The sequence below is a fragment of the Diaphorina citri genome, unplaced genomic scaffold, assembly GCF_000475195.1.
Source record: "Diaphorina citri unplaced genomic scaffold, Diaci psyllid genome assembly version 1.1 scaffold165, whole genome shotgun sequence".
Lineage (NCBI taxonomy): Eukaryota > Metazoa > Arthropoda > Insecta > Hemiptera > Psyllidae > Diaphorina > Diaphorina citri.
In genome coordinates, this window is record NW_007377602.1 from 85,783 (window position 1) to 113,272 (window position 27,490).

Here is a 27,490-nt window from a genome sequence, read left to right on the forward strand (position 1 = left end):
CGTTTTCGAGATATTTTGTTTACAGACAGACAGACAGACACACACACAGACACACCCACGGACCAATGGCTGAAACTTTGGATTTAGGCTCTAGGGACCTCAAAACGTGTTTTGGCACTAAAAACTGACCATCGAAATTTTGACCCGATTACATTACTTTCCTTCCTATAGGATAAGGAAAGTAAAAATCCGAGTTTTCCATGAATCGTTGAACAGCGCTGACGTAAACCCGCCTTGTGCATAATTTTTCAATACTGTGCATAATGATTACAGTGTTGCAATTTTCACACCCCATGGAACCCCCGGCCCCTTTCAAAAACTTCAAATCTGCAGATTTTCTTGCTTCCATAAATAGATTTTCCCAAATTAAACACCAAATTTGATGTAATAATTATTAAAACACAGTGCTCAGTATTCAGAGCTCTTCCTTACTTACTGTGTCATTTGTGTTTTTATTTTCCCCGAACAGGACATTCAAATGTAGCTGGTAAGTTGATTTATTTTATCATTTTAGATCATAAATCTTTCACCCTAATTGATAAGGGTGTTCCTCTGCAATAACATTTGTGTTTTTATTTTCCCCGAACAGGATATTCAAATGTAGCTGGTAAGTTGATTTATTTTATCATTTTAGATCATAAATCTTTCACCCTAATTGATAAGGGTGTTCCTCTGCAATAGGTCTATTTCAGATGCACAAAACTCATCAGCCCAGTTACCTTGGAATGTAATGTGCCTGCCTTGTAAGGTCTAGGTAGCAGGTTAGAGTCCCATTCGAGGTGAACTTCATCTCAAGACCTAGTAGGTGTCCAAAATGGAGCTGCCCATCAACCCTCACTTATAGTAGGTACCTACCAACCTGAGAGAAAATATTTATATATCCAAATTTCAAGCTTATACCGTTCCCGAGATATTGTTAAATTACACCGAAAAACGCCAAAAAGTGGTAAAATGCCGCCAACCGTTGCACCGGTCTTACCCAAAAGTTTCATGTCGCATCCTTGTCACACTTAACAGCTACATACCAAATTTCAAGTCTCTAGCTTTTACCATTCTCGAGATATTTTGTTTACAGACAGACAGACAGAAAAATATACATTTTTTTTCCTTTTTTAAATGGACGTACCCGAATGTAATAGAATTCGTGTGATGTTCACACCAGATTTATCTCTTTATATTCTAATCAACGCGACGTTGCCACGTTTCAGCATGAGCAAGGAGCAGTTCCAGCAGTTGACGAGCAACCTCCGCGAGATTCTCAGCCTACACGAGACCCTGTCTACCCTGAACCTTGCACCCAGGGTGGTACGGAATCTAGCGAGGAAGAAGAAGAAGAGGATAGTGTGGAAACAACTAGCTCGTGTAGCTCGTTCGACTACCAGCAAGGCGCGCTAACACGAGGCAAATTCCTTCAAGCGGGCGGCTTAGGGAACGCTGGACAAGGCGGTATCACACGGGGCAACATTCACCTGGATCTGTCCAAGATCACGGCCGAGGACAATGTTTCGTTTCGCTCCCCGTTTGCTCAGCATTCGGTCGAGATGAGGTCGCGGTTTAGTGAGCCTATCCTCAAGTCTGCGCGGTCTCGCATGAGTTCCCTTCTGGTGGGGGCCAATTCCACGTCCAAGCTACCAGGAGGTTCTGACGCCGCAGGGGAACGTCTGGCGCATGCGGCCTCCCAACATGCGGACGGATATAGTGAGCCACATTCTAGTTTGAACCTCGGAGCGATAGAATCTGAAGCAGAGGGGGAAGTAGACCCTGTGACTGAGAATATAAATCTCTCCCAGATCTCGAACAACGCGGACGTTCGTTCCATCGAATCAAACGTTGATCGAAAACCATCCACAGACTCCTCAATCGTTGATCTAAAACCATCCACAGTCATGCGGCCTCCCAACATGCGGACGGGTATAGTGAGCCACACTCTAGTTTGAACCTCGGAGCAATAGAATCTGAAACAGAGGGGGAAGTAGACCTTGTGACCGAGAATATAAATCTCTTCCAGATCTCAAACAACGCGGAAGTTCGTTCCATCGAATCAAACGTTGATCGAAAACCATCCACAGACTCCTCAATCGTTGATCTAAAACCATCCACAGGCTCCTCAAACGTTATTCTAGTTTGAACCTCGGAGCGATAGAATCTGAAGCAGAGGGGGAAGTAGACCCTGTGACCGAGAATATAAATCTCTCCCAGATCTCAAACAACGCGGACGTTCGTTCCATCGAATCAAACGTTGATCGAAAACCATCCACAGACTCCTCAATCGTTGATCTAAAACCATCCACAGGCTCTTCATACGTTGATCAAACCGCTTCTCGATCGCATCTGTTCCACTCCAGCGTTAACTTGGAGATTGGCAGCCCCCTGTCGTCCAGTTCGGGGAGTTTTGTACTCGACAAGAGTTGTTACATTGATCAAACCGCTTCTCAATCGCATCTGTTCCACTCCAGCGTTAACTTGGAGATTGGAAGCCCCCTGTCGTCCAGTTCGGGGAGTTTTGTACTCGACAAGAGTTGTGATGACAACCGAGTGTGCCACCGCTGTACACCGCTGAAGTATGAAGTCCAAGTGCCTTACTATAAGGTCGAGTATAGGCGGAGTGACCTGTCCTCTGATGGTAGTACTGTTGCTTGTCCTCGGTGTGAAGGGGCAAGGACACCTTGTGAAGAAGGGATACACGCCTCAAGATCATCTTGTGATAGGGAAGTTGATACTTCAAAGACACCTTGTGATATACAAGAAGTCAGTCCATCCAGGTCACAATTTGAAGGAGGAGAGGTAAATTCAAGGCCACTTCTTGAAGGAGGGGTAAATTCTTCAAGGACATCCGAAGGAGGAATCTCATCAAAGTCAAGGTCAACCTGTGAGCCTCAAGATCATCTTGTGATAGGGAAGTTGATACTCCAAGGACATCTTGTGATATACAAGAACTCAGTCCATCAAGGTCACGATTTCAAGGAGGAGAAGTAAATTCAAGGCCACTTCTTGAAGGAGGAGTAAATTCTTCAAGGACATCCGAAGGAGGAATCTCATCAAAGTCAAGGTCAACCTGTGATAAACCAAATAGTCCTTCCAGTTCATTCGACAAAGAAGTAGTAAGACCTCCGAGATCTCAGTCGCCATCTGAAGGAAAAGTTAGAGACCCCTCAATACCATACTGTGCTTGTGGGTCACCCTGTGAGGGTACAACTTGTCGTGAAGTATGCTCTGTACACGGTGATCAAAATGTTCTGGGTCTTCATTCATGTGATAGTCAAACAGATGGAGATCAAGCTAGTCTTCGCTTTTCTGATTGTGAAATAGATGGATATCGAATTCGTTCAGAATTTTGTGAAAAGTTGCCAGGTTCCGAGTTACCATATGGAGAGGGACTGACTAACTTGGACCTGCCTAACAATGAAGTTGGACTAACGGTAAGCCCTGTACACTGTAATAAAGAGGTTCCCAGCTTGGATTTACGTAGCTCTGAAGTTGAAGGTCTACATACAGCATCGGTAGAAATGGATGGTTCTGAATTGAATACCTGTGATATCCTCTGTGATAAAATCCTCCCTCGTGTGAATAATATACTGTGTGCACAGGTAGACGCCAATGACTGTGATATGAAACCAACCCGTCCAGATTCCAGCATACAGTGTGATACTGAAGACATTTGTATACAGAATAATAACAAAGAGAGCTCTACTATGTCTGATGAAGATCTTCCAGAGTCCTGTGATAATTCTATTGATTATCTTTACAGCAAGGACATTGTTAATGTAAAAGCATCATCTGACGGTGAGAAAGCAAACTCCACCGAGCTTAGTGACCGTGGAAAAAGACTCTCAACGGCTATAACTGATGAAAGTTCTACAAAAGTACCCTTGAATTCTGACCCCACTGGAAGTTCTATGCAAAATGTGAAATGTCCTTCTTGTATTGAATGTGAAGAGAGAACAAACTTACTAATTGAAGACATAAGACTGGACGATGTCTGTGATAACCCTACCCTAGGGCCTAGGGCAATTACATAAATTAGGTATCTTTTGCTTTTTTTTATAATCTTTTGTGCACATTTGGCCAAACTTGATTTACTCAATGTTTTTCGTGTACTTTCAGATTTCTCGTTCTAATACCTACTAATTTCTTTTTAATCCTTACTTATAGGCCCTTGGAGATCGCAGTACAGCAAGGACATTGTTAATGTAAAAGCATCATCTGACGGTGAGAAAGCAAACTCTACCGAGCTTAGTGACCGTGGAGAAAGACTCTTAACGGCTATAACTAATGAAAGTTCTACAAAAGTACCCTTAAAATCTGACCCCACTGTAAGTTCTATGCAAAGTGTGAAATGTCCTCCTTGCATTGAATGTGAAGAGAGAACAAACTTGCACATTGAAGACATAAGACTGGACGATGTCTGTGATAACCCTACTGGTGAACTAGAAGGCAATTCCGTCACTGCTAACGATGACAGAAGATCTACTACCGTTGACGAAGGTGATAAAATGCTATCCAATAATAACAGTGAAAACTTGGTTAGTCAATTTGCTGATATCACTGAGATTCCTAATGAAGACAAAACATCTACACCTGCTCAAGATGAAACAGTGCCACCACCTACACTCTTTCGTGAAAACCTACCTGATAGTTCGTCTGCTGAAATGCCAATCTCTCCAAGTTGTGATATAAGACCGTTGAGTTCTCGAGAAGATGTAGTCTTATACAAGATTACCAAGGATGAACAATTGTCCTCCATACAGAATGAAAGTGCAGTAACTCTTAACTATGATACAAGACCTGCTGATCCTGAAAGTTCTAACATGCCATCTGGTTGTGGTGATAAATTTCGGAATTCTTTGTGTGAAGAGACTTGTAGTGATGAGACCATTGATAAGTGTGCTAGCAGACCCACTTGTGATACCAACTTGATTCCATGTCCTACTTCTGAGAATGAACGCACCTCTCTTCAAAGTCATACAATGGCATTCAATGAACATGAAACAATACCATCCAATGGAAACTTTGGGGATACATTACCAAGCCCTTTGTGTGACGAGACTTGTGATGATGTGGCCTTTGATAATTCTATCTACTCGTATTTAACTACTTACCTATAGATTCTTTGGTGAAAACTGCTAACCACTGTGTTCTGTTTGTGTTTCAGCTTTGTTTCAAAAAGGGGGATGTAATCGTGGTCACTCAGAAAGAGGATGGGGGATGGTGGGAGGGCACTTTCAATGAGAAAACTGGATGGTTCCCGTCCAACTATGTACAGGAGTACAAGCCAACACGTAAGTTTTGGAACCAGGACCCCTCGAGAGGTTCATTTTTCTCCTTAACTGTACGTCAGACTCCGAAAATTTGGAGCATCTATAATATCTATAAGGTTCGGTCTTGGAACGGCTGACTTTCTCTTATCCTACAGTGCAATAGTCCTAAACTAAAATGGACGCGGCACATAAGGGATCAGGAAGAGACCGCCTTAACTTCTCTTATCCTGTCTTCCCTCTCTCTTTGCTGTCGGGATCATAGGAGCTTAGCAGTTAAACAATTCCCAGGTACTTTCGGGATGGGGCTGAAAACTCCCTTTATATTCCCTCAATCCCTCTCCAAATCCCTCCGAAATAACAATTCCCTCTATGAAATATTCAATTCAAACCTCAGAACAAGTTATCCCATTATGCCAACAAGGTTAATGCCTACTAAGAGCAACCTCCGTGGCCGAGTGGGTATCACACTAGGCTTGCACTCCGGAGGTCCCGGGTTCCATTCCCGGCGGGGCCGAAGTTTTTTCGGCTTTTTGCTTGAAGTTCGGGGTGCACTCAGCCTCGTGAAGACAATGGAGGAGCTACTTTAATCGAGTAGCGACCAGTGGCGGCATTACCAGTGTGAAAAGATTATTGAAATATGGAAATTGATTGCAAAGGGAGCTCTTAGTAATGTTGTGATATCCACAGACGTTGTGAAAAAGCTCTGCTTTACCACGAAGAATTTGGAAAAGATTAATGCCTACTACTGGGTTGACCAATTCCCGTTTTTATTTCAGCTGATGCCCTCTCGTCTCCAGTGAAGTTTTCATCTCCTGTCAAGTTGCCATCAGATCTTGCTCTCAACATGAAAGCTAAATACCCTGAACCTTGCACCCAGGATGGTACGGAATCTAGCGAGGAAGAAGAAGAAGAAGAGGATAGTGTGGAAACAACTAGCTCGTGTAGCTCGTTCGACTACCAGCAATGCGCGCTTACACGAGGCAAATTCCTTCAAGCGGGCGGCTTAGGGAACGCTGGACAAGGCGGTATCACACGGGGCAACGTTCACCTGGATCTGTCCAAGATCACGGGCGAAGAGAATGTATCGTTTCGCTCCCCTTTTGCTCAGCATTCGGTCGAGATGAGGTCGCGGTTTAGTGAGCCGATACTCAAGTCTGCGCGGTCTCGCATGAGTTCCCTTTTGGTGGGTGCTAATTCAACATCCAAGCTACCAGGAGGTTCTGACGCCGCAGGGGAACGTCTGGCGCATGCGGCCTCCCAACATGCGGACGGATATAGTGAGCCTTATTGCAAGGGATGATACTTATTTCTTTAATAATCTGATTGAAATTGTGAAATTCAGATTATGAAATAAAGAGATATTTATATTGGAAAAAAAAAGTTGCCCCTACACCTAGGTAAGCCTCAGAGTGATTTTTGTGTACTGAAGTGTGACACTGTGGTATCATCTCCTGATTCTAGAGAGCGAACACAGGCTTGCTTGATAACCAGTTTGGTTATGAACATCACGGAGAAGATACGACAGATGGTGTGCATTTTGATGCCAACGGCAACCCTATTCTGTCCCGCCAATCAGCACCATGTCCTCCAACATCTTTCGGAGACGAAAGAACGGTTAGGGAATGTGGTCGAGAACACTTTGACGGCGTCCCATTTCCCGATAGGGAACCTTTCACTGGTGAGCCGTTTGATCCACCTCCCTACGATGGAGATGAATTCAGCGCGCCGTTCGCATTTGACGACAACGGGAACCCTCTCCCGCCCACCCTTCCCAAGCTCTCCCCCTGCAAGCATCACCACCTACACCGGTTCGGCTATCAGTTCTGCACGTGCAGTCTTCGCTCATCAGACAGCGGTCTGGCGGACATTGCCTCGCCCGACAACCCGAGCAACTCTCACTGTGCGTGCACGTCATCCTCTCTCTCCACCCCGCATACATCAGCCAGCTCCGCCGTGCAACTGTCCGTCGCCTCTCAGGCAACCACTTACCGCTCAGAGATGTACATTCACTGGTGGCTCAAGACGAAGATCCCCATTGCGTCCTTGTTGACACCGACCCCACCTGAGCCGCCCAGACGTGGAGGACCCCCAGCAACCCCAGCCAGTCCCCCAGGCAATGAGTCAGGCAAGTGAACGTGTGACCCTCCCCTTGCTTATGACCGTGTGAGTGTGCCCAACGCTTCACTAACTTCTATTGCTGTAGTGGCGTAGCTAACACTGAGGATGATCTCGACTCATAGCACAGCCTGGCTTCTAACCATGGCATGTTGACGACGCGAAACTTTTTCCGGAATAAAAAAGAGTCTTGGAAGCCTGAACTACAGTATTATCTGCGCGATCGTACATCCCTTCGTGTTCTCCCTTCCAACCTGGCTTCTAACCATGGCATGTTGACGACGTGAAACTTTTTCCGGAATAAAAAAGAGTCTTGGAAGCCTGAACTACAGTATTATCTGCGCGATCGTACATCCCTTCGTGTTCTCCCTTCAGCTTTGTCCCCGTCTTGCTTTCAGAGTGGAATTGCCGTGTGACGAAGCTTTGTCTTTGAGATTAATCAGAAGGCAATTGATAACAGCCTTCCTGTACATAGTGTTGGCTGTCTTGTGAGATTGCATAGTATGAAAATGATAACTTAAGTACAAGGCTTGCTCTGCCTAGCCTCATCCTTACCCTCTGCTCTGTTTGTACTAGAAACACAACTTCCTGTTAGAAGGAGCTACAAAGTCCTATCTGCGGCGCGGACGACCTACTGTACGTAGTGTTAAAGTGCGTAAAAGGGAAAAAAAAGTCCTTTCTAGAGTATTATTGTTGCATTTTGTTTGGTGGGCAAAGTATGGTTAGCAACTGAGTTTAAGAGTGTACCTACTTTCATTTCGTACTAATATAGGCCGGGCAGCGCTTCGAACTCTCGACGTTTGCGCACCTCCCGGCACGCTTGATTTCTAACACTTTTATGCAATTATGCTCAATAACTTTTTTCCCCCCTTTCACCTTTTGTTAAATGGCCCTTTGTGGTGTCTACTAAACATTTTTTACTAATAACTCAACCCGACTTCACCATAATGCTTAGCGGTTGGTCACATTAGAATGATATTTGACAAAAAAAAAAAAAAAAAAAAAATTTTCCACAGTTAAATGGCCCTTTGTGGTGTCTACTAAACATTTTGTACTAATAACTCAACCCGACTTCACCATAATGCTTAGCGGTTGGTCACATTAGAATGATATTTGACAAAAAAAAAAAAAAAAAAAATGTTCCACAGGTAAAGAAATTTCGCTGTTTAAATCCCCTCCACAGGCTCTTTTTCGAGTGATGTTACTAGCGAATGTACTGATCAAGCATCAGATAACTGGTAAATCCGGGAGCCAACAAGATAATAATAGTGCTTATTTATACTGCTCGTATAGGGCTGAAAATTCCCTTTATTCCAGCAGTAGGCTACTACTATTACTGTGGTGAAAGTCTCATAAAATTCCATACCTCGGCCATAACAGGATGGCGTGGGATTGAACCCACGCCCTCCTGTTTACCAGGCGAGCGCCTTGACCACAACAAAATCTTACTTGATATCAATCTGACTGTTTTGTTTGGTTTGCCACAGAAGAATCGTCAGAGTGACTCTTCCTCGTCTAATATGGAGCTACCTTGGAGTCTAACTCACCTGAGACCTGCACCTCCTTTACATCCATCATTCTGTCGTAATGAGAAACTCAAACCGTACAGATCTAGTAAGTCTAGTTCAATTTTCATAATCATTTTCTTTTTAAACCAAATATAATTTTGACGAAAAGTAGTGATATCCCCCGAAAATAACTCTTCTGTTGAAAATTGAACGCCAAGAATTAAAAAAAAAAAAAAAATCAATTCTAAAAAAATCTTGGCGTTCAATTTTCAACAACAGAGTTATTTTTGGGGGATATCACTATTTTTCGTCAAAAAAGTCTAGCTCAATTTTGATAATCATTTCCTTTTTAAACGATAAAAAATATCTTGGCGTTCAATTTTCAACAAAGAGTTCTTTTTGGGGGATATCACTATTTTTCGTCGACAAAGTCTAGCTCAATTTTGATAATAATTTTCTTTTTAAACGATTAAAAATTTCTTGGCGTTCAATTTTCAACAAAACAGTTCTTTTTGAGGGATATCACTGTTTTTTGTCAACAATTTTTGGACCTTGTTTTTGATCTCTACTAGTAAGTCTACCAGAATAGTTTTGTTTCTTCTATAAACTTCAGTTTGTTTACAATGTAGGTAATTCACTTTGCTTACTATCTAATGTATTTTGTTTACAATCTAATGTTTTTTTTTACAATCTAATGAATTTTGTTTACAATCGAATGTCTTTTGTTTATAATCTAATGTATTTTGTTTACACTTTAATGTATTTTGTTTACATTCTAATGTATTTTGTTTACACTCTAATATATTTTGTTTACAATCCAATGTATTTTGTTTACATTTTTGTTTACACAGATGAGCGGAGCTACGATGAGGACGCTCAGATTCTCAAGGTCATTGAAGCCTACTGCTCCACCTCGTCCCAATCTCGACACACCCTCAACTCTGGTGAGTTGCTAGCCTAGTCGCTAGATGGCGCTAGTGTGGTGATGGTTGTGTCGTCCCTAACACAAGATACTAACCAGGTTAGCACTAACACTCTCACACCTAATTTTTTACCACTTAGTTTCAACTCGGAGTAGTGGTGGATTTTACCATTGACTTAATGGGAGATTTCACTAATGGGAGAATTTTCAATCGTCCAAAAGGAGATTTTAATGATCAAAAAGGAGTTTTTAATGATCCTTTGTAACATTAAAAACTCCTTTTAGGATTAGTAAAAATTCTCCCATTAGTGAAATCTCTAATTAAGTCTCTGGTGAAAATGATATTTTACTTACAAGTCTTAGGTGTTATCCCGATTTATAAGTATCCATTGCTAAAAATAAATTCATTTAGTGGACTAGTCGTATTTGCTTTTCGTAATTTCTCTTCTGAGGTCGTGGTTATGTAAATGTAAATGCAGTTTCTTTGTGTTATTATGTCACAACTTTGGTGCTCACTGCAGCATTGTAGGATTTTTCCCAATATCTCAATAATCCTCCAATGTTTACCTATCATGCTGGCACCGGTCGCTATGCGCATTTATAGGTCATAGCTACTCATTTTCCTCACGAGGCTGAGTGGGCCCCGCAACAGCCAGTCACGGAATCAATCATTTGCTTGATACAAATTTCTTGACCCCGCCGGGAATCAAACCCGGGTCTCCCGCGTGCAAGGCGAGCACAGTGACCACTACGCCATGGGAGCTGACTTGAGGTCGTGGTTATGTACAGAGTTAGGCGTGGATATGTCTGTCCCGGTGCAGCATACAAAAGAGATAGGATCCCCTCATATCGTGATTTTTTCCTCACGATATGAGGGGCTCCTATCTCTTTAGTATGCTGCATCGGGACAGGCATATCCACGCCTGACCCTGTACATACCCACGAGCCACGACCTTTTTTTTTCGCAATTCCTCCTCTTCTGAAGCTCGGTTCCCCTCTTTGGGCGTGATCGACGCGGTAACTTTGTGGAGGTCGATTTTACCCTTTAACCCCATTACTCTGAAGTAGTAGGTATTCATTTTCCATACAACCCAATAGCTATTTTATTCTGCTCAAATGGAATCCCTCATATTACACGTTTCCCCGTACACAGAAGATCTACACTTGGAAGATGACACCTACCCGGGCATCGAACCCCTACCCTCCCGCTCCGTAGCCACTCTCTCTCCCCTGAGGGGACGTCGAACGCAATCCTGGTGCTGTGCCAACATCCCTCTAAGGACACTGATGTCTAAGGCAGCCCATATTGACTGAGGACTACCTCCTGGGAAGATCAATATTCTGCCCTCATCCTTCTCTAGTAAATGCTTTGCTTGTAGTCTTTTGTCAATTTGTGTTTGTCTCTAACTGTCTGTGAAATTGTGTTTCTGAAGGTAGAAACACACCACTATCACGTCACGTGAGCTCATGGGAAGTCAGAAGGATGTGGTTCAAAGACTTGAAAGTTCTCCCACATTATTTCGTTCTTGTTACGTATTCGTAAAACACGTAACAGTAGGTGATTTCGTTCATGATAGCTACACTGCCACTGCCCTCACGTCACGTGTGCTCACGTGATAGTGTGTTTCTACCTCAATATGTACCGTGTCCTTGTGTGTTTAACCAAGCACCAGTTAAGCCTATGTTCTTGTACCTTGTCTAACCAAACATTAAACCTTACTGTTTTTTCTTCTTACCTAGTTCTCAAAGTTTGCATGAATATTTTTGGGATTTGAAGATGGACCAATTCAGTGGGTAAAAAGAACACTGACCTACGAATATATCTATTCTGTAATGAGCTATATACCATATTTTTAACGCCCACGTGTTTAACTTTTTAAGTTTTCAAGTGTTCTTTAGGGTGTATTTCACTAACATATTACCAAAGACTTGGCTCCTATAGGGAGGTCTTCAAAGCCTTAGGTCTTTCGATCGGTAGGCTTATTAATTTCTGTACAGAGAGTTACCTAGGGCAATTACATAAATTATCTTTTGCTTGTTTTTATAATCTTTTGTGCACATTTGGCCCAACTTGATTTATTCAATGTTTTTCGTGTACTTTCAGATTTCTCGTTCTAATACCTACTAATTTCTTTTTAATCCTTACTTATAGGCCCTTGGAGATCGCAATAGTACGTGATAATCTGCCTTTCTCATTGAGATTAATACATATTCGTACATAGTTCCTGATTGTTTCTGTGTTTTTAACCCTTATGGTGGATTTCACCAATGACTTAATGGGAGAATTTTTAATCGTCCAAAAAGGAGTTTTTAATAATCCAAAAAGGATTTTTTTAATGATTCCAAAAGGAGGAGTTTTCAAAAAATCCTGTTTAGATCATTAATTTAAAAACTCTTTTTTGGATCTTTAAAAGTTCTCCCATTAGTGAAATCTTTGATGAAGTCATTGGTGAAACCCACCATTAATATTTTTTTATTGTTTGTGTTGTATGTGACTAATAAGACTATTGTTTCCATTTTGAGGAAGACAGGATACGAGAAAGCATTGTTTGTGTTGTATGTGACTAATAAGACTATTGTTTCCATTTTGAGGAAGACAGGATACGAGAAAGCCAGTGTCGTTCCGAGAACAAACCTTATCTGTTTAGGATGAAGTTCCCCCCTGACCTTATCTGTTCCCTGACCTTGTCTAAAGTTCGCCCCGGGCGGGAATCGAACCCGCGACCTAGCGCTACTCGCCAAACTAACTAGACTGGCTAAAAAGTTACCTAATATCATATATGTCTTATCCCTATTGTTGTATTGTTTTCAGAAATCCTGGATTCATTGAGATTTCATCTTCAGTCAGTGGTGACTATCTCTAACAATCAACATTAAGAATAGAAAGTTAGTAATACAACAAAAAAGAAATCAAGTGCTGTCTAATATAGAATCTCCTACATCATAACTCTATAATCTAAATAAATAAACATCTTAATAATATTATCATCTTAATATTTCTATCTAAGCACAAAATAATTGCAAGGCTTTTTCTCAAGAAGAGCCACACATAAAATCTTCGCCCAGTACAAAATATCGTATCGTAAAGAGGCGGTTTAAGAACACACGACTATGGGCTATTCCACGAACGAATTCCGAGCGCGTAGTGAGAAATTGTTCATAGAACCTTGATGTAAAACCTTTGGGTTTTTATAAAATGCCCCCTCTCAGTAGCTACTTCTCTCAGACGTCTCTTTAGTTACGAATTCTTACATCTAAACATAAATATCTGCTATTATCTACAGAGAACAATAAAAATAATAATAGTTGTGAGAAGTGAGAACTAATAAAAAGTAAATTGGAGTGAAGAAGGCATAGGGCGACTGAAAGATGAACATCTCTAGTCTTAAATCTAAACATAAATATCTGCTATCATCTACAGAGAACAATAAAAATAATAATAAGAATAGTTGTGAGAAGTGAGAACTAATAAAAAGTAAATTGGAGTGAAGAAGGCATAGGGAGACTGAAAGATGAACATCTCTAGGAAATCTTTCTGTTTTAGGATACGTATTCTTTTCTTGTTAAAATTATTAAGCATTGATCTTTGCTAAGTTGACCATACAATCACACGAGAAGTTTTAATTTGACATACCTAATAGGTATTTTCATCTACCTACATTTTTATTTTTACTTTTCAAACTTCAAACTTTGAAAGATAAATATCTATAAGTATTTAAAGTAGTAAACGAAAAATATATCTCAAATTGATCTTGGTCCGAGATAGGAAAAAAAAAATGTTCTACAATCTGATGAATATTTGTTCTACAAAAGTTTGCGACACCTTGAGATTTCATCTTCAGTCAGTGGTGGCTATCTCTAACAATCAACATTAAGAATAGAAAGTTAGTAATACAACAAGAAAAAAATCAAGTGCTGTCTAATATAGAATCTCCTATATCATAACTCTAAAATCTAAATAAATAAACATCTTAATAATATTATCATCTTAATATTTCTATCTAAGCACAAAATAATTGCAAGGCTTTTTCTCAAGAAGATTCAGTGGGTAAAAAGAACACTGACCTACGAACATATCTATTCTGTAATAAGTTATATACCATATTTTTACCGCCCACGTGTTTACTTTTTAAGTTATTAAGTGTTCTTTAGGGTGTATTTCACTAACATATTACCAAAGACTTGGCTCCTATAGGGAGGTCTTCAAAGCCTTAGGTCTTTCAATCAAGGGATTTGAAGATGGACCAATTCAGTGGGTAAAAAGAACACTGACCTACGAACATATCTATTCTGTTATAAGTTATATACCATATTTTTACCGCCCACGTGTTTATTTTTTAAGTGTTATTTAGGGTGTATTTCACTAACATATTACCAAAGACTTGGCTCCTATAGGGAGGTCTTCAAAGCCTTAGGTCTTTCAATCAGTAGGCTTTCTCAAGAAGAGCCGAACCTTACTAAAAATTTAAGTTGATATCCAACAAGATAACATCCTCCCTTACCAAAAGAAGTTTTGCTCGAAACCTAATTTTTCGGCTCTGGGCTCTTCTTGAATATAAAGGCTTTCAATTTCTAACACCAATATAACATCCTCCCAATACTTCTTACCAAAAGAAGTTTTGCTCGAAACCTAATTTTTCGGCTCTGGGCTCTTCTTGAATATAAAGTCTTTCAATTTCTAACACCAATATTTAGATAATTTTATAGGCTTTAAAGAGACAAGTATACTTTTAACCCATTGAAATCATGACTAGTGACACCAATATTTAGATAATTTTATAGGCTTTAAAGAGACAAGTATACTTTTAACCCATTGAAATCATGACTAGTGTGTCTCGAAAATGAAAGAAACGTGGTCATCTTGGAATCCTAATTTATTTTACTCTCCTCTCTCTCTCACACGCACTGCCGGTCATTCACCTTCTTTTATTAGCTGAATCCCCTTTTTTTTCACTACTCTCAATTTTATTAGCTCACCTGTTAAAATCTCTGGCGTAGCGGCCTTTTTATTGGGTAAACTAATTTCAAGGTAACTCCAAACGTATTTTATAAATAAATACCCATACTACAAAAAGTAATGAAATCCCATAAAAAAAACTCTTCGTGTGAAAAGATTCCTGCCAAGTCAGTAGATCCAAAAAAAGATCGGAAATCTTGTTTTAGCCACGCCTGTGTTGTCAAAAATCTGATTTGTGAAAATCCTTTAAAATAATGTTTTTTTTTTTTCAAAATCAATTTTATTGAATTCTATTTATTATTCTTCATTATTTTTGTACTCCTCCTTCACGTAGTTAACTTTCCCTTCATTGCACTCCTCTTTCATCTAACCTCACTTCTGTTTGCAATCTTGAATTTTTCTTCTCTCGCTTTCTCCTATTCTTTATTCTCTCTCTCTACTTTCTTCCTCTCTTTCATTCATTCTTGTCATTCAACCTGAAAAATAAAGACTTTGCTCAGGTTAAAAAAAAAGGTACCATTCACTAATAATTCGAAAGCACTCTTTTTCATTAAGTATTAAGTTCCTTTATGACTAGGACCACGAGAGTTTAAAGTGAAACATAATTCGATCAGCTTAATTTTAAGTTTAAAAAATCATATGACTTATTCTCACTGGTTGAACTTGAAGTTTAAACTCTGGTCCCAGTCATAAGAATGATCCAAAAAGGAGGAGTTTTTAAAAACTCCTATTTGTAACATTAAAAACTCCTTTTAGGCTGAGAAAAAAATCTCCCATTAGTGAAATCCTGATTAAGTCTCTGGTGAAAATAAAATTTACCATAGGTGTATTTTCCTTTTGGAAAACTGACCTCTGGTCCAATGGAAACTAAACACTGGACCTTCGATGGTCGGCAATGTGAAATTTTCGCTTTTGCATGTTATCATAGTCTTATCTTTACGTGGAATGAGACGTTGCCAAACCTTTAACAGAAATGCTTAAGAAAAAGGAGGAGTTTTTAAAAACTCCTATTTGTAACATTAAAAACTCCTTTTAGGATTAGTAAAAATTCTCCCATTAGTGAAATCTCTAATTAAGTCTCTGGTGAAAATGATATTTACCATAGGTGTATTTGCCTTTCGGGAAATTGACCTCTGGTCCAATGGAAACTGAACACTGGACCTTCGATGGTCGGTAATGTGAAATTTTCGCTTTTGCATGTTATCATAGTCTTATCTTTACGTGGAATGAGACGTTGCCAAACCTTTAACAGAAATGCTTAAGTAAAAAAAAAGGGAAAAAAACATAAATTTCAAGGTAAGTAGTAAGTACACTTAAGTAATGATATCATAAATGAATGAATTAATTAATTTTACAAATGATGTATCACTATATCACTGAAAAAAATAATGTGCCCTTATGAGTCTTACAATTATAACGTTATAACTTATATTAGACTTGTAAGTTAAATTATGTAATAACTAATAACTTCCCTATTAGTTTGCTACTAGACGCTAGTTTACTTATTGGTTTTATTTGCACCGTGCACTTGTCACTATTTTCACTAACTCAACTAAAATGATACTTAATAATTTTTTATCAATAGTAAAATAATATGACAATATACATGTTAGCCTCAATCCCCGAATTGAGGGAAAAAACCGCTCACTCCGCGGAGAAAAAAAATGCAAACTGCTCAATCCCCGAAATTCGGCAATTGAGCAATTGTAAATATCTCAGTCCGCGGACTGGATTTATGAAAAAGCTCAATCACCGAAATCGGCCATTGAACATCATGAGAGAGAAGAATAAACTGCTCACTCCACGGAGTATTACATTAATTATAATTACTTTATCATGGACACACGTTGCTATGTTGAAAGCCCAGAAGAGGTAATGAAACAATAAGTTGGAAAAAAAAAAAAAAAAAAAAAAAATTGTAAATAGCTCAGTCCGCGGACTGGATTTATGAAAAAGCTCAATCACCGAAATCGGCCATTGAACATCATGAGAAAGAAGAATAAACTGCTCACTCCACGGAGTATTACATTAATCAGAATTACTTTATCATGGACACACGTTGCTATGTTGAAAGCCCAGAAGAGGTGATGAAACAATAAGTTGAAAAAAAAAAAAAAAAAAAAAAAAAAAAAAAAAACACACACACATTCAGCTCAAAGTTGTATTTTTATTTATTTTTTTTTTATTGTGATTATTATTTTATTTTTTTCAAAGTTATTACTTTGTATTACCTACCTACTCGTACTACCCTTTAACCCCATTACTCTGAAGTAGTAGGTATTCATTTTCCATACAACCCAATAGCTATTTTATTCTGCTCAAATGGAATCCCTCATATTACACGTTTCCCCGTACACAGAAGATCTACACTTGGAAGATGACACCTACCCGGGTATCGAACCCCTACCCTCCCGCTCCGTAGCCACTCTCTCTCCCCTGAGGGGACGTCGAACGCAATCCTGGTGCTGTGCCAACATCCCTCTAAGGACACTGATGTCTAAGGCAGCCCATATTGACTGAGGACTACCTCCTGGGAAGATCAATATTCTGCCCTCATCCTTCTGTCATTTGTAAAACGTAAATGCAATTTCTTCGTGTTATTATGTCACAACTTTGGTGCTCACTGCAGCATTGTAGGATTTTTCCCAATAAGTATCTCAATAATCCTAATCAGAGTGGAATTTCCGTGTGACGAAGCTTTGTCTTTGAGATTAATCAGAAGGCAATTGATAACAGCCTTCCTGTACATAGTGTTGGCTGTATTGTGAGATTGCATAGTATGAACATGATAACTTAAGTACAAGACTTACTCTGCCTAGCCTCATCCTTTACTCTCTGCTCTGTTTGTACTAGAAACACAACTTCCTGTTAGAAGGAGCTACAAAGTCCTATCTACGGCGCGGACGACCTACTGTCCGTAGTGTTAAAGTGCTTAAAAGGGGAAAAAGTCCTTTCTAGAGTATTATTGTTGCATTTTGTTTGGTGGGCAAAGTATGGTTAGCAACTGAGTTTAAGAGTGTACCTACTTTCTTTTGTCCCCGTCTTGCTTTCAGAGTGGAATTTCCGTGTGACGAAGCTTTGTCTTTGAGATTGATCAGAAGGCAATTGATAACAGCCTTCCTGTACATAGTGTTGGCTGTATTGTGAGATTGCATAGTATGAACATGATAACTTAAGTTGTACGTAGTGTTAAAGTGCTTAAAAGGGGGAAAAAAGTCCTTTCTAGAGTATTATTGTTGCATTTTGTTTGGTGGGCAAAGTATGGTTAGCAACTGAGTTTAAGAGTGTACCTACTTTCATTTCGTACTAATATAGGCCGGGCAGCGCTTCGAACTCTCGACGTTTGCGCACCTCCCGGCAATTTCTAACACTTTTATGCAATTATGCTCAATAACTTTTTTCCCCCCTTTCACCTTTTGTTAAATGGCCCTTTGTGGTGTCTACTAAACATTTTTTACTAATAACTCAACCCGACTTCACCATAATGCTTAGCGGTTGGTCACATTAGAATGATATTTGACAAAAAAAAAAAAAAAAAAAAAAAGTCATTTCATAGGGGCACATTCCCAGGTTCTTCCGGGATAGGGCTGAAAAGCCCCTTTACATTTAGAATGGTTACGTTTGGTCACCCAACCAAGTACTAACCATTCGCAACGTGACTCAACTTGAGTAACTACGCTTATTCATAGAGGGCTTTGGAAGCGTTCTGCCCATCCCGTAGTAACGATAGATTGAAGATTCTGTAATTTTGTGAAGGTCCATCTTGACTAGGTGGGTTGAAATGATAAATATATACTTCTTCACTATTTGTAGTGAAGACATAATATGATATTTGGCAGCTTCACTATCAAATAGTGAAGAAGTATATGTTTATCATTTCAACCCACCTAGTCATCCCGTAGTATACGTACATTTGTACATTGAACATACCTATGTCCCTCAGCAGATGAGCGAAAAGAGACACAAATAAAAAAAAATAATAGTAAAAATAAAAAACTTTCTAATTGCGAGTATCTGGGTCAACAAGGGAACATAAATAATACTAATAGACTCTTGAGTGGAAGGTAACCACTGGGCGAGGTTAACGCCTTAGGCGTTCTCTATCACCTAACCTTTAGAGCTCCATTATTATGTGGTCAAAGTCTCAAAAAAATGAGGATAAAATTCCATGCCTCGGCTGGGATCGCATCTACGCCCTCCTGTTTACCAGGCGAGCGTCTTGACCACTACGCCACCGAGGCATGTTCTAAAATAACCAACTATTTACTACCAACTAAAAATAACCAACTATTTACTATTATTATTTTGATTTTGTAACAAGGAAGGTCTTATTGTCCCGAAATGAAATATAGGGGGACAGCAGAAAATTAACCGTTCCGAGAACGAACCTTATGTTATTTATTTGTTTACACGCTAAGCATTAAGGCCATGTGTAGGATAAAATTTGCTCGGGCGAGAATCGAACCCGGGACCTAGCGATTACAAATACAAAGCAGACGCGGGTTCATATTTACAAAAAATAATAATAAATGTGTGGCGATAGCTCCTGTTTGGTGTGTAAAATCTTATAAGAAAATTGAGAACCCCTAACAGCGCCACACGATCCGTTTTCACCGTCAAGAGGCTAGAGTCCAAGACAACATGGCCCTCAAGACGGCTGACTCCAAGTTGAATGTCAATTCGACTGTTCAAAATTTCCAACCTACCTGTCCTTAGGAACATTGTCTGTTCCCGAATAGATTTGCAGTGTGTACCGTTCTTGTACGAATGTGTTCACGTAGTTAACTTTCCCTTCATTGCACTCCTCTTTCATCTAATCTCACTTCTGTTTGCACTCTTGAATTTTTCTTCTCGCTTTCTTCTATTCTTTATTCTCTCTCTCTCTCTACTTTCTTCCTCTCTTTCATTCATTCTTGTCATTCAACCTGAAAAATAAAGACATTGCTCAGGTTAAAAAAAAGGTACCATTCACTAATAATTCGAAAGCACTCTTTTTCATTAAGTATTACGTTCCTTTATGAATAGGACCACGAGAGTTTAAAGTGAAACATATTTCGATCAGCTTAATTTTAAGTTTAAAAATCATATGACTTAATCTCACTGGTTGAACTTGAAGTTTAAACTCTGGTCCCAGTCATAAATGTCACTTCCACACACAAGGCTTTGGTTGGGTTAAAAAATCTTGTGGTGGGTTTCATCAATGACTTATTGAGAGATTTCAATAATGGAAGATTTATTAATGATACAAAAATTAGTTTTTAATAATCCAAAAAGGTGGAGTTTTTAAAAACTCCTGTTTGGACCACTAAAAACTCCTTTTTGGATGGTTAAAAATTCTCCCATTAGTGAAATCTCTCGTGAAATCATTGGTGAAATCCACCATTAGTGTAATAAAAAGAACAGTTCACAATATTAAAAATTAGATAAAATTTTACCATGTTCGATAAAATTTAACAAAATTATCTTCTAGAAATCTCGACTCCGTTTTTCAAATAGAGGAAGCACCTCTATTCCGATGCTTCACAAAGCTTCCTCTCTAGCCTCTACAGACCGAGTGTACACATATGTGTACACAATTTTAGAAGTGCTAGATGCCTGAAGAAAAAAAAATTACTCCCTTCAATGCTTTCAGCAAAATCCTCCTGGACATAGACCAGCTGAAGCAGGAAATGCTAGCAGTTCAGAATCATGTACGCGTACTCAGTGGCCATATGGAAAGCGAGAGAAAAGCGAGACTGCTGCTACAGAACACTCTGGTGGCACAAATTGACAACTTTAGCCTGCCGGAAAATGTGCCGTGAAAATGGACTAGTCGTACTATTTTACTTGAGTTATTTTTAGCAATGGATAATGGATACTTATACTTACAAGTCTATTTTAGGTGTTATCCTGTTATCCCGATTTGTAAGTATCCATTGCTAAAAATAACTGAAGTAAAATAATATTCATTTAGTGGACTAACGTATTTTCCTTTCGCAGAATGTGCCGTGAAAATGGACTAGTTGTACTATTTTACTTGAGTTAATTTTAGCAATGGATACTTAACAAGTTTTAGGTGTTATCCCGATTTGTAAGTATCCATTGCTAAAAATAAATTCATTTAGTGGACTAGTCGTTTTTGCTTTTCGTAATTTCTCTTCTGAGGTCGAAATGTAAATGCAGTTTCTTTGTGTTACTTTGGTGCTCACTGCAGCATTGTAGGATTTTTCCCAATATCTCAATAATCCTCCAATGTTTACCTACCATGCTGGCACCGGTCGCTATGCGCATTTATATGTCATAGCTACTCATTTTCCTCACGAGGCTGAGTGGGCCGCTTCCTCTCTAGAAGCAGTCATCCTCTTCTTCTTCATCCACGGTAAAATCACTCCCGATCCCTGAATCCATCGCGTGAAACGGACTGGAAAAGAAAAACAAATGAAATAGTTTTTCCTAATAGTTTCCATGTTTTTCCACTGGAAGATAAAACCTACCCTGTTACAGTTTCCTCTATCAAACCTCTTGAAATAATAAGCAGTCATCCTCTTCTTCTTCATCCACGGTAAAATCACTCCCGATGCCTGAATCCATCGCGTGAAACGGACTGGAAAAGAAAAACAAATGAAATGAGCTCTTAGTTTTTCCTAATAGTTTCCATGTTTTTCCACTGGAAGATAAAACCTACCCTGTTACAGTTTCCTCTATCAAACCTCTTGAAATAATAAAAATAAATTCATTCATTTTTTTTTTTTTAGAGATTTGATAGAGGGAACTGTAACTGGCTCTTATCGTCCCGAAATCTAAGAGAGAAGGAAGACAGGATAGGAGAAAGCCGGCCGTTCCATCCATTCTAGGAGACGAAAATTAAAATGAACCGACGTTTTATTAGAATAAATCAAATTTAACGTTGAAAAGTAGCATTTTGAGCACCTAGCACCTACTTGATAGCGAAAACCAAAATTCACCAAAGTTTTAAGTATCAAAATAGATCACCGTGGATTTCACCAATGAGAGAATTTTTAATAATCTAAAAAAGAGTTTTTGTGATCAAAAGGAGGAGTTTTTAAAAACTCCTGTTTGGATCATTAAAATCTCCTTTTTGTATTATTAAATTTTTGCCCCATTAGTGAAATCTCTGATGAAATCATTGATAAAATCCACCATCTCAATGTTTTCTTACATGAAAAAGAAAGATACACTTACTTGATAGCTCTGCAAGAGAAGAATACGATCTTGATAGCGAAAACCAAAATTCACCAAAGTTTTAAGTATCAAAATAGATCACCGTGGATTTCACCAATGAGAGAATTTTTAATAATCTAAAAAAGAGTTTTTGTGATCCAAAAGGAGGAGTTTTTATCGAACTCCTGTTTGGATCATTAAAATCTCCTTTATGGATCATTAAATTTTTGCCCCATTAGTGAAATCTCTGATGAAGTCATTGATAAAATCCACCATCTCAATGTTTTCTTACATGAAAAAGAAAGATACACTTACTTGATAGCTCTGCAAGAGAAGAATACGATAAAAGTTCTTGAACATTATTGTTGGATGAAGGAAGATGCCTTTTCTTCTCGAGCGGTACAAGTAGTAGAAGGTGTTAGACTTGGACAAGGATTTAGTTGTGTCCCTTGAGGACATGAGTATCACTTCTAAATCTTGGAGTCTAACTAATTTTCCTTAAAAGAGTTATTTCTACTTTATTTAGAAAGCTTGAGAACTTTTATACAAACTGTTTATAGGGGGGTTGTAACAACGGGATTAACTGGAGGGTGAATCCGCGGATTTCTTTCGGTCTTCGAAATGTAGTTTATTGACCATAAAAACGAAATAGATCACTTCTCAAAGCACAAACCAATAGATATTTAAATAGTTAATACTTTTAATTAAAATATATTACTTAAATAACTTCAGTTAAAAAAAATTCTAAAATTTTCACAAAACTTTTCTGTTTACTCATTCGGGGAAAAAAGTGAAAACTGCGCTACAAGGAGGTAGTGTAGTGGTGGATTCAAGCTTAATGTACAGAAAAAGTGAGACAGAAATTGACCAAACGAAGTGAGGTCTGAGTTTTTTTTTTTTCAGCCATTATTTGGCATTTTGTACTTTTTGAGTTTTTTGTCTGATTAATTGTTGAACCACAGAGAGAGAACCATATTATCTATGAGGGGTCCTCTTTTACTGGGTCCGACTCGGAAAATTTAGATCATCCACCCCCTTTCCGCAGTCAACAGTACACAAGGACAAGAAGAGTAGGAGGGTGCCAAACTCAGAGGAAAAGAAAGTAAAAATAAAATGAAATATGAATTGAAAAAGAAGAAAAAATTGATAGTTCATCCCTAAAAGGGTATTCAGCAAAAAAAAAAAAGATTTGATAAACCTTTGCTCATTTAAGATACTTTTTTTCCAATTTATTTCCATATTCCATTTTTGCTTTTCCCTTACAAGAAAATACCCAAAGAAGAAAAAAAAATAGTTTGGCATCCTCCAGCCTCCCATCCAGTGTGTTTCGAGTTGCTTGACTTCGGTGATCGGAACGAGAACCGGTAGACCCAACTCGAAGGAAAGATTTTAAATAATTAAATCAATTAAGTATGCAAGTGTGACATTTGTAGCCAAAACCAAAACCAAATGTCAGCCCAAAAACTTTTTGTTTCTTTTCTAATAAACCACTTTTAGTCCCATTTTCAATAACCCCTTTTTGTCTCATTTCCAACAAACTTTTTCATCCCATTAAGCCAGCCTTGGTTGGTAGTGGGTCTGCCTTGTAAGCGCTAGGCCGCGGGTTCGTTTTCCGCCCGGGGCGGATTTTATCATGATGGGATAATGTTCGTTCTCGGAATGACTGGCTTTCTCCTATCCTGTCTTCCTTCTCTCTTCGATCCCGGACGATAAGACCTTAGCAGTTACCTACAGTTCCCTCTGTCAAACCTCTCAAACCCAAAGTCAAACCTAAAACCAGTCATTTTCCAATAATCCTTTTTCATATCATTTCCAACAACTGCAGGTATAAAATCGAGGTATCCGGGAAATCCCTCCCCGTGATGACCAATCAGGATAAGGGCAAATACGGGGTGATTGTATTCGAGAACGTGGCCAAGTATCTGGAGATGGACAAGTGGAATCGGGAACTGCTCGATAAGTACTGCCGCGAGTACAGTGTGGGCATTGTGGCCTTCTTTCCGCCCACGGAGACGCCGAGGTTTGACGAACCTGTTCGGGGATTTCCGCTGTCCCGACACAGCAATATGAAACTCAAGGTAAGCTTAAAAAAAAATCATTACTTATGTTTGGTTCTTCAAAAGACGCACATTGCAAAAAAACCTTTGCAATAGGGAGTGTGGGATTGATGTCCGGATACCGGGATATCCAGATCCACTAAAACCCAACCTCTCCCTCTTCCCATTAGGGCCCTGGAACCAGATATATTGGACAGTACTTCAGGGCCCTAGTGTCGGTTCGCTATAACTATGTTGTATTATAGGGCCTCCTCCCATCTGCCTCTTTGATCTGTGAGATTTTCGTTATCATTTGTTTTATCTTGTTCCATTCCTCCTGTCCTTCCAGCATTTTTCCTACTATATTATCCGAGGTTAGTATCACACCAATATGCCGGTTACACGATTGGTGGTTTCGAGCGAATCTTGGACAGACAATTGATTAATTTATTTATGTTCCCAGGATGCGGGCCTCAATTCGCTCTCTCCCATTCTGCGCCTGACCAGGGCAGGGGAAACAGCATGGGGCGATTTGCCGGGCGATGATTGGTCCGTATTTCTGACCAATCACAGCACGTATGAGACGCTAGAGTTTGCGTTCAACCAGAGTGAGCGCCATATTGTTTTGCCTCAGAGCGGTGAAGAGTTTGGTTCCGGCAATATCTTGTTCCATTCCTCCTGTCCTTCCAGCATTTTTCCTACTATATTATCCGGGGTTAGTATCACACCAATATGGCGGTTACACGATTGGTGGTTTCGAGCGAATCTTGGACAGACAATTGATTAATTTATTTATGTTCCCAGGATGCGGGCCTCAATTCGCTCTCTCCCATTCTGCGCCTGACCAGGGCAGGGGAAACAGCATGGGGCGATTTGCCGGGCGATGATTGGTCCGTATTTCTGACCAATCACAGCACGTATGAGACACTAGAGTTTGCGTTCAACCAGAGTGAGCGCCATATTGTTTTGCCTCAGAGCGGTGAAGAGTTTGGTTCCGGCAATCAGACGTTCTATTCTACTGTTATACAGGTGAGAACCGTTTTTACTTTCTATTACCTACTACAGTTATAGCGAAGGTAGTAATGAGAAAGTATTGTTAGGGCGACCTCAAACTCGGTTTCCTATCCGCTCCTTTAATCCGAAACCGTGCAAACACGCCTTTTATTGCGATCGTGTGAACGCACCTTATCTTCGCGCCGAACGCGTGTCAGCTGATCGTTTCCCCTCCCGCCTACATCAAGAAGAACGGGGGAGAGAAAACCCCCGATCAGTCGCCATTGAGTCCCCATCGGAATCAATGAGTTCACCGTAATCTCATCCATCTTCAAACCATCTTAAATCTCGGCCACGGTAAATTCTTCTAATTCTTATAATCTTTACTCATCCTTTGCTCTCCCGAACAAGTATTGCAATCGGTCCAAATTTTCAAAATCGGGAAATGGGTGGAAAAATCCGTTTTGAGGTCCCCTGATTCCTAAAAAGTGTTTTTTTAGCCCGTGATCTGTACGTACGTACATTCCCTTATTAGGTACATGGGGAGTATTTTGAGATGGAAAATTTTCCACCAAAAATCGGACTCTATAGGCTGCTCGGGACTTGGAAAATTTTTCACTTTTTTCCAATGCGTATTCCGCAAATGTACTAGAAAGTCGTGTGATGTTCACACCAGTTTTTATTATTATTATTATTATTATTATTATTATTATTATTATTATTATTATTATTCCTTGCCTTCGCCATTGAGTCCCCATCGGAATCAATGAGTTCACCGTAATCTCATCCATCTTCAAACCATCTTAAATCTCGGCCACGGTAAATTCTTCTAATTCTTATAATCTTTACTCATCCTTTGCTCTCCCGAACAAGTATTGCAATCGGTCCAAATTTTCAAAATCGGGAAATGGGTGGAAAAATCCGTTTTGAGGTCCCCTGATTCCTAAAAAGTGTTTTTTTTAGCCCATGGTCTGTACGTACGTACATTCCCTTATTAGGTACATGGGGAGTATTTTGAGATGGAAAATTTTCCACCTAAAATCGGCCGCTATAGGCTGCTCGGGACTTGGAAAATTTTTCACTTTTTTCCAATGCGTATTCCGCAAATGTACGAGAAAGTCGTGTGATGTTCACACCAGTTTTTTTTTATTTATTTTTTTATTTTTTTTTTATTCTTCCTTCTTGCCTTTTCCCATGTTTGAAATACGTGTCTCAAATTGAGACTCTGAATATATTCAAGGGAAAACATTTTCCACTGGATATATTCAAGGGAAAACATTTTTCACTGGGTTTCATTTTTGACACATCAGGGGCGGCCCCAGAGGTCAACTTTGAAAACTTAGATGGGAACCCCCAACTTGGGTCGTTTTTTTATGAAACACTGTATATTTTTCCAGGCATTACTAAGAACACAGAAGCGGATTCAGAAGCTGGTGCGAGGATTCAAATTCAATCTCGGATTCTCCGGCAAATATTTCCATCATGGTGAATCCGAGGAGAATGCAGGGGATGATCTCCTGTTGGGTAGCAGCTTTAGCTTTCGCCAAATGACAATAGCAGATTAAGAAAAGATGTCTTTTTGTGCTCTAGCCATGTTAAATTGGCTGGCTCATCCTGAACTGCAGTCAACCAATAATTAAAAATAACCTTTTGGGTAAGTGCTCTTACTTTCTGTGCCCTAATGAATTTCTGTGCCCTCCATTAAGCATCCATTAATTTCTGTGCCCTAATGAAAAATATAAGTACCTAATACCACCCTATTAAAAACACAAATGGGCTCAGAACTGGCAGAGTTTTCCATTTTACACCTTCTTTTGTGTATATACCCTTGCAATATTGTAATCTATAATTATTGATGCAAATAAACAAATTACAATTACAAGGGTGAGGTTTCCAAGACAAAGAGCAGAAACGTTTCTTTGGAATTTTTCGTTTTCTTCTACGACTTCTAGATCCGGAGATAAATTGATTTAAAAAATACCGGTAAATTTTGAACTTTGACGTCACTCCTCTTTGAACTTTTTCATTTGAACGGTAATTGAAAATTGAATTTTCGACCTTTTAAAGTTGCTGTTTTGTAGTATTGACCTCAGATTTGGATTTTTCACAACCTTTTACGCAGGAATCGACCTTTAATTAATATTTTTTACCCAATTGCAACTGTTCTATTCTTTCTGCTGTCTACAGAGAATGCCCATGAGTTCACGTGGTTTTCTCACATGTGGAATCATCAGCAACCTCACCTGTACGAGAATCAAACTCAACTGGAAGTTGATATGATGCTTAACAAGCAGTTTGCCAAGGTAAGCACTGGTATATGATGCTTAACAAGCAGTTTACCAAGGTAATCAACCTCACCTGTACGAGAATCAAACTCAACTGGAAGTTGATATGATGCTTAACAAGCAGTTTGCCAAGGTAAGCACTGGTATATGATGCTTAACAAGCAGTTTACCAAGGTAATCAACCTCACCTGTACGAGAATCAAACTCAACTGGAAGTTGATATGATGCTTAACAAGCAGTTTGCCAAGGTAAGCA

The 27,490-nt window shown here is 39.3% G+C and overlaps 2 protein-coding genes and 1 long non-coding RNA gene across 4 annotated transcripts in view; all 3 read left to right on the forward strand.

The window, feature by feature from the left end:
- The first annotated feature begins 5,150 nt into the window (after positions 1-5,150).
- Positions 5,151-6,089, forward strand: LOC113465824. Its single transcript, XR_003390420.1, has 2 exons — positions 5,151-5,279; positions 6,035-6,089. It is a non-coding gene; the product is annotated as an uncharacterized LOC113465824 (long non-coding RNA).
- Positions 6,090-7,281: 1,192 nt separating this feature from the next.
- Positions 7,282-17,307, forward strand: LOC103505328 (rho guanine nucleotide exchange factor 7-like). 2 transcript variants are annotated; one of them, XM_008469659.3, is made up of 4 exons: positions 7,282-7,383; positions 8,861-8,987; positions 9,733-9,825; positions 17,120-17,307. In XM_008469659.3, exons 1-4 carry the CDS (start codon positions 7,375-7,377, stop codon positions 17,278-17,280), a joined length of 390 nt encoding a protein of 129 aa, XP_008467881.1. In that variant the 5' UTR covers positions 7,282-7,374; the 3' UTR covers positions 17,281-17,307. The 2 variants fall into 2 exon arrangements, with proteins under 2 accessions (XP_008467881.1, XP_008467880.1); XM_008469658.3 differs by lacking the exon at positions 17,120-17,307 and adding an exon at positions 10,957-11,187.
- A 5,452-nt stretch (positions 17,308-22,759) lies between these two features.
- LOC103505333 (bifunctional heparan sulfate N-deacetylase/N-sulfotransferase-like) overlaps positions 22,760-27,490 on the forward strand; it is a 7,987-nt gene continuing 3,256 nt past the window's right edge. The window contains exons 1-5 of the mRNA XM_026820666.1: positions 22,760-22,772; positions 23,650-23,999; positions 24,762-24,986; positions 26,348-26,474; positions 27,138-27,253. Coding sequence (XP_026676467.1) covers positions 22,760-22,772; positions 23,650-23,999; positions 24,762-24,986; positions 26,348-26,474; positions 27,138-27,253 — 831 coding nt within the window. The remainder of the gene's footprint in view (positions 22,773-23,649; positions 24,000-24,761; positions 24,987-26,347; positions 26,475-27,137; positions 27,254-27,490) is intronic.

What these genes read in the sequence shown, in the direction of transcription:
- LOC103505328 (XM_008469659.3), top strand. An exon ending in ACTCAAACCGTACAGATCTA is followed by an intron (nt 8,988 to 9,732) that starts GTAAGTCTAGTT and finishes TTGTTTACACAG; the next exon opens with ATGAGCGGAGCTACGATGAG. An exon ending in TCGACACACCCTCAACTCTG is followed by an intron (nt 9,826 to 17,119) that starts GTGAGTTGCTAG and finishes CCCCGTACACAG; the next exon opens with AAGATCTACACTTGGAAGAT.